The sequence below is a fragment of the Sorex araneus genome, chromosome 2 (assembly GCF_027595985.1).
Source record: "Sorex araneus isolate mSorAra2 chromosome 2, mSorAra2.pri, whole genome shotgun sequence".
NCBI classification, from domain to species: Eukaryota; Metazoa; Chordata; class Mammalia; order Eulipotyphla; family Soricidae; genus Sorex; species Sorex araneus.
The window spans coordinates 290976933-290990830 of NC_073303.1; the positions used below are offsets into that span (position 1 = coordinate 290976933).

The 13898-nt window shown below is 44.0% G+C and overlaps 1 protein-coding gene across 1 annotated transcript; it reads right to left on the reverse strand.

Annotated features, from left to right (window-relative positions):
* Positions 1-4993: 4993 nt before the first annotated feature.
* On the reverse strand, positions 4994-7792 carry RTP1 (receptor transporter protein 1). Its single transcript, XM_004603022.1, has 2 exons — positions 7521-7792; positions 4994-5513 (listed from the first exon to the last, which is right to left on the reverse strand). The coding sequence occupies exons 1-2, from the start codon at positions 7790-7792 to the stop codon at positions 4994-4996; spliced, it is 792 nt and encodes a 263-aa protein (XP_004603079.1).
* Positions 7793-13898: the final 6106 nt, after the last annotated feature.

Sequence of the window (13898 nt, forward strand, 5' to 3'; positions counted from 1 at the left end):
TGAGTCTCTGATAGTTCCTCCAGAATCTATACTCTGGGATTCTGCAAATACTTATTTCCAAGAGAGACTTGCAGAAGCACAAAGCCTTAGAGCTGGAAGGAGAGTTGTAGCTATGAATGGAGAAGCAGAGGGGGAAATTGCAAGTTATGCACACAAGTACCTATTCTATTCTTGCATAGAGGAGATTGAGATATTTTAGCCCAGGCTAGAAACTGAAAACTGAATTAACATTAGCCTAGCATAGAGAAAAGTGGAAGAGATCGGACAGCATGAAATATCTAATGGGCCTGTGTGCAGAAAGAGTTGTAACAAGGCAAGAATATGGAGCTAAGAGTCTGGAGAAATAACAGAGTGGTTTAGAGCACCTGCCTTGCAAACCTATGGTCACAAGTTCAAATGCCTAATCTCCGACATGCCCCAAGTACAATCTTTGCAGGTTTGTTGTTTCAGCCTGGCATCTTTCCTGTCTGTGATCCACAGGTGGGACCACAGTCAAGTGTGTATAAATACCACAAAAGGGCTTGACTGTTCCAACGCACCCCCCCCCATGAACACTATAATCAGAAGGATGTTGAGTACCCTTACCTGAACGTGCATGACAACTACCACAACCCGCAGTGAGCATGACAGCCAGGACTTGTGTCTCTCAAGTGAGAGTTAAATCCCTAGTGAACACAAGTACAAACACTCCAGATGAAGGAGTGAGCACTGATGCCAAGTGTGTGAGCACTGTGAGTACCACAGCCAAGCGAGAGCGCAAGCCCAGGTTATGGCAACAACAAAATCAACAACAATGAAGGGGAGGGGGAACTGGGGAGGAAATGAAAAGGGGGGATCCATTTCAACAGCACAGCACAGTAAGAGGCTCCAAGTCTGTGATTTCTTATGAAACTAATTTTTATCAAAATGTGCTTTGCTGACTAAAATCTATAGGAGCTCTGAAATAAAAAGTTTTGTAGAAACCTCACAAATGCTAGTCCCAGAAAAAAAAAGACACACTCTAGAGAGTAGAAAATATTCTTAGAATTTTTATTTTCTCTTGAGCCAATACCCACTAATGAGCCACCTTTTTGGTCCTAGAGAAGGTAGTCCCCAGTTTCCAATTTCTTCCCTTAAACAAGAGGGAAGATGGAAGAGATATTTATAATATTCTATCCCATCTTGGGGTTGCCTGAGAGGCTGGTTTCTATGTCTCCTAACTTAGATCTCCGGTGGAGAAGGCAGAAGACACTGCTGATGAAAGTTCATTGGTTCATGTGTTCATTTGATAAATATTTACTGATCATTTGTTACGTTGCTTGATTGATCAACTATTGATTATGTTGATTGACTGATCAACTGCTGATGTTCAATAATGTCTGGATAATTTTCAAAAGGGGCTGGAGCGATAGCACGGCGGGTAGGGCATTTGCCTTGCATGCAGCCGACCCGGGTTCAATTCCTTCTCCCCTCTCAGAGAACCTGGCAAGCTACCAAAAGTTTCCTGCCCACATGGCAGAGGCTGGCAAGCTCCCCACGGCATTTTCAATATGCCAAAAACAGTAACAACAAGTCTTACAATGGAGGTGTTACTGGTGCACGCTCGAGCAAATCAATGAGCAACGGATAACAGTGATATAGTGATTTGTTATGTACTCTAAGTAATATAGTGATTTGTTAAGCACTAAGAAAAGTGTATTGTGTCTGAACTTCTTGGAGCTTACAGTCCAGCAAGAAACATGACCATAGACAAGAAATTACAGCCTTATCCATGTTTTTAATTACTTGTGGTCTAAACAATTGCACACAATAAGACAGTTTTAGCAATAGAAAGCACATTCACATAATTTTTATAATAGTGTACTTACTGTTATGTTTTTCCTATTCTTAGTTGTTCATCTCTTATTGTGTGTCCAATGTATAAACTAAACTTTATTACAGGAATTGCATGTGTAGGAAAAAACATATAGTACATGAAAAGTTTTGTATTATCTGTGATTTCAGGTGTTCAATAGGGGTCTGAAATATAGTCTTATGGATAAAGGGAATTGACCATATAGCAACTTTTGATGAGCAACCAGGCAAGGATGGCAGGGTTAAATAATGGAGTTTCAGGTCCAGAGAGATAATACAGCAGTTACAGGGCTTGCCTTGTACAGACCCAACTTGGATTCAGTCCCCAGCATCCCACATAGTCCCGAGAACCCCACCAGTAGCGATCCCTGAGCACAGAGCAAGAGGTTAGCCCTAAGCATTGCTGGGTGTGGCATCACAATCAATAAAAAATAAATAATATTTTATTGATATTCTTAATAAAGAAAAATAATATTCTTAGCGAATAAAGTAAAAAATTGCTTTTAGGCTATAGCCAGCAGTACTATGAATAACAGGGTTTACTCATCATTCTGAGTTTAGGGATAACTTCTGGAAAGTCTCAGGAAACCATATGGGCTGCTGGGGATTGAACCCAGGTTGGCCAAGTACAAAGAAAGTACCATACCCACTGTACTATCTTTCTATCAGCTTAAATAATGTTTTAAACCCTCCACCAGGATTTCTAAAGTGCCACCAGGCTGAAAACTTTTGCATAAGGAGAGATATCTAAGAAGCAAGGCTTCTCTTCAGGGCCCCCAGGATCCCAGCACCTGGAACAGGACTTTCCAATGGAAAGGTACTCAGGATGCATGGCCTGGATAAAGATGTAAATACTGTGTGAATGAAGCAAAAAAGTTATAATCCAATGATAGAAGTATATCAAAGGCAGACATAAAAGTAGCCTGAAATTGAGTTCCTCAGATGACTGACTAAGGATTGCCTGTATCCCTGACTAGGAAAACTATTGGCCTAGATGGAACAGAAAAGGGATCACTAAGAAAATGATGGCTGGAGGAACCAGTTGGGATGGGAGATGCATGCCGAAAGTAGTTAATGGACCAAACATGATGACCTTTCAGTGTCTGTGTTGCAAGCCATAATGCCCAAAAGTAGAAAGAGAGTATGGAGAATATTGTCTGCCATAGAGGCAGGAGGAGGGTGGGAAAGGGGGGGTATACCCAGGATATTGGTGGTGGGGAATGTGCACTGGTGGAGGGATGGGAGTTTGATCCTTGTGAGATTGTAACCCAAACATGAAAGCTTGTAACTATTTAACAGTTACAACTATTTAACTATTGGCCTAGACCTTGAGATTATTGGAAGACAATAACAAAAATATTTCATAGGCACCCCAGACATAAAGGGGGAATTCATCTAGGGATCCATATTACAAATCGAGTAGTGCAGTAAATCTGAATAACACCTCAATGATTACTAAGTCTAATTGATGATATCCCATCTTTATTAAGGAATCCCACCTGGGGCCCAAGTGATAGGTACAGTCTGTAGGGCACTTGCCTTGCCCTTGGTCAACCCAGGTTCAATCCCTGGCACCCCATATGGTCTCCTGATGCCCTCCAGGAATGATCCCTGAACCCCACCAGGAGTGATCCCTGAGAGCATAGCTAGGGGTAAGTAAGCCCTGAAAACAGCCAGGTGTGGCACCAAAGCCACAAATAAATAAAGTACCCTATGTGTAAATGACCCTCCTCCCTCCACCTACAGATAGTGGCTTTCTGTCTGTAAAAGGGAAGCAACAGAGGAAGGGGGAGAGGAAGTCAAGTTATTGACAGGTGTGATGAGTGAGGACCCTAAAAAGGAGAAAATAGCTGCCCACCTGCTTTCTGCTTCCTTCCCCACATTTCCCTCCCGCATCAAACCATACTGCATCCCATTTTTGAAGCAATGTAGGATTCTACCACGCACCTCTGCACTTCTCCCACATATTCATGCAAATTTCTTCATATCTTTAAAGTTCCCTTTCTTTCTCCCAGTTCCTGTAGTTCTGGGTGGACAGCAGATCTTTGTTGAAATAGTATGGCCGATGTGGAAAAGGTCCCAGCTGAGATTTCAGCAAAGAGCCCAGAGACTCTGTTAAGTTCCTGTGTTCCGGCCATCAAGACTACTGAAAACTAGGCAGAATTTGTCACTAAAACTCTGAAGGCTCTCTCTAAAAGAATATCACTTTATTTTCCAAGATTTGTGGACATCAATGATCTACCCCGCACCCTTGATTTTACAGATGGAACAACCGGGTTTTGTCCAAAGGCCCCTTTGCTTTGCTGCAAGCCCACTACTTTCTAAACCTTCTCCAGTTCAAATTCTCTACCAATTAATTCATCTTCAGAAGTGAGAATCCTACCTCTCTAAGTTTCCCTCTCAACCACCCTTGATTCAGGAAGATCCCAGAATCCACCTTGAGTGAAGGGCATCTGGAAGTTGATCATCTGGGGAACAGAAACAAAAACCCTGTGTGGCCAGCAGCAAGTGAAAGCTGTGTTCCCAAACTTCCGACTCTCTTAAAAGGAATCTCTGCAGTGGGTGTGAAGCCCCAGCTGTGGGGAAGCCCACCCACCAGGCAGAGGGTAATTTAAAGGCTGCAGCCTGAGATGTAGAAGCACAAGAGGGGGCGAGGTAGGGAGCAAAGAAGAGCAACGACCAGCTTTTTGCTCTGGAAAATGCCTTCTGAATCTTCCAGACTTGTCATTTTTTAAAAGAAGGTGAACTGGCTTTTTTTCCCCCAATCATACAAAATTCTTGTACTCTGTGGAAGTCCATCTAAGATGGAACTGTCTGATTAAAGCAAGAGGAGGAGGGAGGTAGGAGTTGGGGAGGGGCAGGTGGGCTGGGGTGAGTAAACCACTTAGTTGACCCTCCAGATCCAAAAGTTCCTGAGGCATCTACGCAGAACTTTGGGCTCGATATTTTCCATTTGGAAATCAATGATCTATCCCACACCCTTGATTTTACAGATGGAAGAACTGGGTTTTGTCCAAGGTCCCCATGAGTCAGTGGAGGTGCCGGTGCCAGAAGCTGGTTCCTCTGCCAGCCCCAGTCTCTCTTTGCCCCTTGCCACCAGCTGGCTTGGCCCCCACAGGCCTTGGACCCGAGAGAGTCCCGCTGGGCCCATCAAAGGACCTTAGATGGAACTGCGGAACGAGAACTGCAGGTATATGATCAGCAGCAGGACCGTGGCCCAAAACAAGCACCAGGGGATGGTGCAGAAGTTGCAGCCCGAACCCGCCTCGGCCTGCGGCTTGGTGGGGCTGGGGGCCCGGGTGAAGGTGTAGGTGGTCGCCTCCTCCTCCAGCAGCTTCTGGCTGGGCTTCCAGTGCACGATGCCCTCCTGGCAGGCCTCGCAGAACTCGCCGCGGTGCCGCCGCGTGTCTTGGCGGCTGGCCACGTGGATGCGGTAGTGGCCACCGCGCTCCCCGTAGCACTGCTCGCGCAGGCTGGTGATGAGGTTGTCCACCAGGCTCTCGATGTTCTCCTCCAGCATGCTGGACTCGTCCAGCCGCGCCGTGCCGCACTCGTAGCACAGCTGCTTGAAGACGCGCATGCGCACCGAGCCCGCTCGCTGGGCGCGGTCCAGGTAGAAGTGGAAGAGGATGACCACGTGGGGCGACTGCCAGGTGTGCCAGCACCAGGAGCAGTGGAACCTGCGGGGCGGGGAGGGAGGAATAAGGACAGTGGAAGAAGGGGCCAGGGGGCAGTGGGCAGAGCATGCCCGGGAAACCATGAGTATAGGGCCTTTGGGGACCCCCGGGTTCATTAGCTTCCCCCAGGTGCCCGCCCAGCCTCAGCTCTGTGCGTGCTGACAGCACCGGGCCGACTGCACAGGCGGCTCCAGGCATCCAGCAGTGCTCTGCGCTCAGCTGCCTACACTATGCTAGCTGTCTCCATTCCATGTGCCCTGTCCGTGTTTCCAGGACAAGGACTGGACCTCTGTCCTCACGCTGAAATCGATAACAGGCACCAAATGAGTTCTTCCTGCTCCAGCCTCTTTTGAAACTCCTACTAGAAGGGCGGCCCACAGCAAACACTCTGTCTCTCCTTAGCTGGCGTGACCCCATGACCCCATGTCAGCCTCTGGCCCAGTGCCAGGTCCCTAAAAGTAAGCTGATGGGGACCTACTGGGGATCACAGCCTGTCAGCCAGGTCTCTCTGAAATCCATCCCCACCCACACCCCCAAACACCCCCCCACCCCGAACCTTCCAGCTCCTGGAGAAGTGGCTGGATCTTGCAACAAGTGTGCAGCCTTTTGGAGGCCTCTCTCCAGCCAGTTCAAGGATGTCTGGCTTTAACTTTCCTCTCTTCTCTTCTACACACATGCTTTGGGAGTGTTTCCCTTCTCACAGACTGAGTTGCAAAGCTTGGACTGGAAAAATGTCAAAATGGAGGGACCTAAGAAACCACCTTATTACCCTTCTTCTTCTTTCAGAGACAGAATAGAAAGTGGTACACACACACACACACACACACACACACACACACACACACCTCAATAGAGGCAGAGACAGTCCCCCGCACAACAGATGGGCCACAGATGTTTTCTGGAATGGAGTGGGCTGGCCCAGGAAGGAAGACCTTAGGGAAGGGCCTTATGTCCATTTTATGCCCTACAAGTGAACCTTGGCTTAAGAAACCCCTTGATAACTGTGCCAGGCAGACACCTCAGATGCTGTTGTTCATGTGGGTCAGCCAGAGGCCTGCTGACAGGCAGATTCTGACTCCAGAGGGCTAGAATGGGGCCTGAGATTCCGCGTCACAAACAAGTTCTAAGTGATGACAGTGCTGCTTCTCCACAAACCGCAAGACAAGGGTCTGGCTAACACCTCCCTCTGAAAATGAGAAAAACAAAGTCCTGGAAGGAAAGTGAACTGTTCAAGGGCCCTGGAGCTAAGAGTCGAGCCCGTCTCCAGCACATCCCCCGTGTTCAATATTTTGTATGAAGTCAAACAAAATTAAATAGATTAAAACTGGACTATTTGGAGACCAGAGCACAGACCTCTTGTTTTTGCTATTTTATTTTTTTCTTTTTGGGTCACACCCGGCGATGCACAGGGGTTAACTCCTGGCTCTGCACTCAGGAATAACTCCTGGCGGTGCTTGGGGGACCAGGTGGGATGCTGGGAATTGAACCCGGGTTGGCTGTGTACAAGGCAAATGCCCTACCCGCTGTGCTATCACTCCAGCCCCTAGCACATACCTCTTGACCCTCCACTGGGCCCTGAGTCTGCCCTCCCCTCCCTACCCCACCCCCCCACCACACACACAGATACATACACACACATACACACACACATACACACTTATCACCATCACTACCACTATTTATCTTCGTTTTTAGCCATTTTCAAGAGATAATTAAAATTGAGTAATATGCAAAAATGTGTGAGTTTAGAAATAATAACCCCCCTTATTTTCCTTCCAGAGGCAAAACCAGAGTGAAAGTTATGGAAGTGCTCAGTGGACAAGGCACAATGAAATTCAGGTGTCTTAATTTCCACTTAGGCGGCACTTTTTCTCAGCCTCCCAGTCTATCTCGGCCTAACAGTGAGACTCAACCTTAGCACCTGGATTCCCCCCGCCTTTTCTTTCTCTCTCTCTCTCCCCCACACCCCCCCCAGGAGGGTGCCTCAAAGCCCACATCAGACTCACTCACCTGCCTGAGGCATGCAACTCCAGGTACTGCTTCCAGCCTGGGGCCAGCACGTTGTGCTTGAGGTTGGGGTCTATGATGAGGTCCCAGCTGTCTGCTGGCTTGGCCTCCTCCATCTTCTCATAGAAGACTTTCTTCCACTCACCCGTGGTCACGCTTTTACACATGGTCTCGTCTGTGGCAAGGGAGGGCAAGCTGCACTTGATGGAGAATGAGGAGAGTGAGGGCAGGTGCAGGGCCGGGCAGCGCAGTCTCCAAGGTCTAAAAATCCTCATCGACAGGATCGAGAAGAAGAAACAGCAGCAGGACCCAGCTCCCTCCTTTGTCCGCACTGGAACCAGTTTCCACAGCAACCAGGCAAGACGCCAAGAGACAGAGCTTGGGGAGAAAGGAGTCTCCAAGGGGGTGCTTGGGGGCCTTGAGCTGAGAATTCAGAGGCACGGTTGCTGAGTTTAAAGGACCCCAGATAGCGTAGGGGCCCTGGAAGGAAGTTGAGCTTCAGACCATCTCACTTCTGCCTGCAAAGGGCATGCAAAGGCAAGGAGCTGGCTGTTGGCTTGGCTTTGCGCAGCTGCCCCTGGAGGCCTCATCAGCATCTGGCTACTAAGGTAACCAGGATGCCTTTGGGAGCCTAGAGAAATAAGGCCCGGGAAGATGAAAACCGACTAAAAGATGCAGCAATAATAATAAACTCTATTTCCCACCTGTCTGCCACGAGCACTTTGCTGTTTAGAAAACACCTTTGGAGGCTTCTTGGCCTCGGATTATTAACAGCACTGCAATCTTTGAGTGGTATCTGAGTGGTATCTGAAACTGATAAAGGGCAGATTTTATATCCAAGTCCAAGCTGTTGACCCCATAGAAATCCTTTAAAATTATTCATGGGCCAGGCCCTAAGCTAGGTGGTTTTAACTGACGATGTGGCCAGTAAACAGAATGCATTGGGATCCATGCTGGACCAGCCATTGCAAAAGCAGACACCTGAGCACAAAGATGAGTGTCATTGCATCAGCCTAGCTGAAACAAAATGATAGCTTTCTACTATTAGGAAACAGAAGCCCAGGTGCTATGGGAAAAGCAGGCTTTTCTTTAGATGCCACTTCTCTTGTTACTTGATAAATATTTTTTCTTTTGTGAAATCCATGATTCCATTATAAAAAATTAGACAGCATAGTTAAAATAACCAAAACAAGTCTCTGTTTTCTACCACTACCCAAGGTAATCACCACATCACTGTTCATATTATGGTATACATGGTGGTCCATCGTGTTGTACATGTATATGCATATGTACACATTTATGTGCATAACACAAACATATATGATTATATACATTACACACACTATCTGCCACACTGTGGTTACTTTTTATTTATTTATTTATTTATTTATTTATTGCTTTTTGGGTCACACCCAGCGATGCTCAGGGGTTACTCCTGGCTTTGCACTCAGGAATTACTCCTGGCAGTGCTTGGGGGACCATATGGGATGCCGGGGATCGAACCCGGGTCGGCCGCGTGCAAGGCAAACGCCCTACCCGCTGTACTATCTCTCCGGTCCCCATGTGGTTACTTTTTAAATAAAATGATATCAGAAATATGTTCCAGGGGGCTTGAAGAGACAGTACAGTGACAAGATTGCTTTTGCTGACGTCAGTCCAATCCACAGCACCCTGTGTGGTGCCCTGAGCCTGCTCGGAGTGATTCTGGAGCACAGAGCCAGGAGTGGGCCAAAAACTAAAAGACTAGATTTACATATTTTAGATAACTGGTATTACTTCATAGTAATATCTTCTAGGTTGCCTATAATATTTATATACTTGGATAAAGGATTGGATAAATAAATATATAGTTGGACATATTTATTTAGTCAGTCTTTTATTTGGGAGAATTAAAGCCATTATCTTTTTTCAACTTTTCACACTTATACTCTTGTACTAGTTTATATAAAACTTATTGATGTTGGAGTGATAATATAGGGGGGTAGACAATATGGGGTAATATAATCCACGGCTGACCTGGGTTAGATCTTGGCATCTCATATGGTCCCCTCAGCACTGTCAGGAGTGATTCCTGAGTGAAGAGCCAAGAATGACCCCTGAGCATTGCCGGGTATGCCTCTCCCCACAAAAAAAAAAAAACAACCAACATTCCAAGCATCAGAGGCATTGTTTCCTAGAGAGAGAGGGAGACTTGATTCCACTTTGCAGATAGTTGGTGTGGCTAGAAGAATTCAAGCAAACTCGCCAAACAGTATGACTTGTGGGTGACTGAAGATGCTAAAGTTTGGAGAATATAATGTAGAAGTGAACGAAGCTCGATTAACAAAAACATTAACACAGAAGTCTCTACCAGCAAAAGCAGCATAATAAACCCCAGACAAGGACTTAATGTCCCCAAGGGAGAGACAACAATTTTCACAAATTTTCTTTTACTGAAGTATTTTATATTAATTCCATTAGCCATTTAATGGTAACAAGCAATATAATATAAATTATTTTGGGCCTGCTATAGGGGTAGGTTTAAGGAGTGGTTGGGGAAATAGAGAGACAATGGTAGAGAGAAGGTCACATGGTGGTGAGATTGGTGCTGGAATATTGAATGCTTCTAACAAATGTACAATTTTGTAAACCACAGTGTTTAAATAAAGGGGGGGGCAGGCAGGGGGAGAGATGCTAAAGTTTAAAGATGAAATAGAAATTAAATCTCCCATTTAATGATGGAAACTATCTCTGTATAAATACTTGATACCTTGACTAACAATATTTTAGCCACAATTTATTCTTGATTATGGGATAACAAGAAAACAGTATCTGCAGTAGTTAAAATAAGGGATGCAGGAATCACTTGCTTTGGTTCCTTATTGTCACTGTCACTGTCATCCAGTTGCTCATCGATTTGTTCAAGCAGGTATCAGTAACGTCTCTCATTGAGATACTTATTGTTACTGTTTTTGGCATATCCAATACCCACGGGTAGCTTGCCAGGCTCTGCCATGCGGGCTCCATACTCTCGGTAGCTTGCCGGGCTCTCCGAGAGGGGCGGGGAATCGAACACGGGTCGGCCGCATGAAAGGCAAACGCCCAACCGCTGTGCTATTGCTCCAGCCTGGCTCCTTATTATTATCATCATTTTTTCTTTTTGTATTAGGAAAGAAAAACTATCCAAAAACATTGTGAACATGCATTATTTTATTCTGTATTCAATATTTAATACAATTATTCATGTATTGAGATTTTAGTTTTCATTCACACAGTCATAATAATTCTATATAACACTACCTATCAGATATTATCTAAGTGATTTATTTAAGTTACCTTATTTTATCCTAATAACAATATTACTAACATTTGCAGCAGTTTCATTTTGTAAATATGTAAACTAAAGCAGGGAGACTAGGTAAGTTTCTTAAGATTTAGTAGCAGTAATTAATAGAACTAAGACTGCCCTAAAGTTCTAACTTAATCACTACATTGCCCAACATAAGAATTAAAATATAATATTTGCTAAATAAATGTATCTTTATAACTTCTTATCACTGGATAACACCATGAATTGAAATTCATGTACTTTCATTGAACAGTTCACAAAGCCATGCTAAGGTCACATCCCCTGGGAAGAGACTGAGATGCATTTTATCTGCCAGGCTCCTGGTTACTACAGAAGCTATTACCTCTGCTGCTAAACTCAACTGAGCAACTGAGCGTCCACAGACTCCAGTATAAATATTTTGAATATAAAAGAGAAATTAAGCTTGAAATCTTACCAGTAAAAATAGAGTGCATAAGGACAGCAATCAGTATATCCAACTTCTGTGAAGCCGGAATCATTTGATGATGGATACTCTGGTTCCGTGGAAAGGGCCATAAGCTGGAGTCATGGAATGACTATATATCACAGTTCTGTGGCAGACTGGCTTTGGGACCCTGGAAAAGTCACATTTTTTTCTCTTGACCTCAGTTTGTCTATATGTTCAATGAAGTCATAAAGTAGATGACAATGCTGGTCTGCTTTGACTCTAGCCAAATCTTATTTCAAAGTGTTTTGTACTTAGAAACTAGTATTCTTAGAAGGCAAGAGGAAAGATGGATGTCCTGGAGAGAGGAGACAAGTTTCTATTGAGGTGCATGGGGCATGCCTGGGTAGAGTCGGTGTCTGTTTCCTTGAAGGTTGACAAGCTGAAGACCTTAGGGAAGGTGGCACTCCACTAGCTCCTTATTGGATTTAAATCAGAATCATTGGCTGTTGATATGGAATTGGAAGAAATTTAAGTTAAAGTTATAACAATTCAGTATTGTCATCTATGAAGGTGGTTCATTTAGAAAAAGTTAGAGGACTTTACCAGTCTCCTAAGAATGAAGGGAGCTGTGCTGACAGTCACAAGCCAGAAATACACCCAGAAAGTATGTGATGCTAAGAGGAATTTATGGAACTTGCCCTGAAGCCGGAGTATTTTAACCAGCACTAGGAATGAATTGTCTAGAAATATTTTGCAATTGTTGCTATGATAAACATTATGATGAAAAACAAGAACACAGAAGGTAAGGATCAGAGTTGTGTGTGAGTGCATGCATGTGTGTCTGTGAATGTGTAAGTATAACCAGCTGATGCAATCCCCATTGGCACAAATTAACTTTAATTTACCAACCTGAGCTTTCCATGAAGAAGTCAGTGTTCTACAAACTTCTGTCTCATAGAGTGCTTTTTCTAATAAAATAATTTATCTGTCAAGACAAGTAACCCTGCAACTTTCTACTAAATGAGCTTTGCTTCCAAAATATTCCCAATTTAGAGATGGTCAACCTAGATATCTTTAAATTAGACAGCTTGGCTTTTTCAAAGCCCCTGTTCTCTTTTGAACACCTCTCTCTCTTTACATTTCTCTAAATTTCTTTCGATTAAAAACTGTTTTGCTTCACTAAAATAAATTTAATTGAATCAATGAACTCACTCCTATCAAATTATGAAAGTTTGTGAAGTTAAATTAAATCCATATAATGGCTTAAAACTAAATTCCCAGTAAGAATAGAGTGGGATGAATAAATAAAAAAGAAAGACGATCATGTCCCTAAGTTGTCATCTAACCTATAGGAAGTATTTTACAATTGCTTCTGTTGCTTATTACAATGTCACAGAAATAAGCATTATCGCTCTGGAAGTGATTCCCACATTAAAAGTGTTTCTCAACAGGGACAATTCCATATTTCTAAAGGGCATTTGGGAAGGAGGCGAGGTGGCATTAGAGCAATGAATAGAAGACTCTACTAAGAGTTCTTAGGGACCAAGGATCTTAATGTGCCCAATACAGCAGCCAATTTTCTCTCCCATAATACCCCATACTGCTCAGTCAAAACTGCATGTTCCACCACAGTCTCTTGATTTATTGGTTTACAAAACCCAGGTAGTCTGTTCAACTTCAAGTCAAATAGAGCTATTATTTTGTTCCCTAAAAACAAGACCACCAGACCATAGAACTCCACTTTGTGGAGATAGGAAGGAAAAAAATACTCATGTACTAATGGGTGTCATCTTGACAGCACTTTTTCACCTCTAAATTCTTGCAGCAGCATTAATTCTTAGTTGCTAGGTCAAAGTGTATGCCACGTATTGGAAACCATTTCCCAATGCTACATGACAGTATGACATAGATGGTCTAAACCGAATCTTTCAAAACCCATTCTACTGTTGAGTCAGGCAAGCCATTTCAGGGTTAAGGGTGATATTTTAAGACAAATTTTATAAGCAAGAGCCCAAAGCAAACTAAAGCAAATTTTATCTGCTTAAGAGTGAGTGTCCTGCCATATATTTATCATTCTTAAATTCCAATCTCCCAAAATAATTATTGAGAGAACAATCATTTAAACTCAGCAGGAAAATAGGAATGCTTTATTTTCCCATTGCAGCTCTCTAGGGCTTTAATTTTTATTGACTTTGGCTTGGACTTTTGGCTTCAGTATTTGATTGAAGTGAATGAAATTGGAGACTCATGTGCCACATGAAAACAGGATGGAAGAAAAGTGAAAAAAATGAAACAGGTAGATCTGTCACAGTCGGTAACATCAGTTATTAAGTCAACTGCTTTGCCAAAAACCTCTGTGATTTCTCTTAGAAACTGACATTGGCCTTCTGTCGCAGTTAACTCTGACTCAAGAACAGTGGAGTAGGGGCTGGAGTGATAGCACAGCGGGTAGGGTGTTTGCCTTGCATGCAGCCCAACTGGGTTCGATTCGCAGGAGTAATTCCTGAGTGCAGAGCCAGGAGTAACCCCTGTGCATCTCCAGGTATGACCCAAAAGGAAAAAAAAAACAGTGGACTAAAGAATACCTCATTTTTTTTTAGCTACTTAAAAGCCAAGAATCTTCAGAGTCCACAATCTCTGGTGT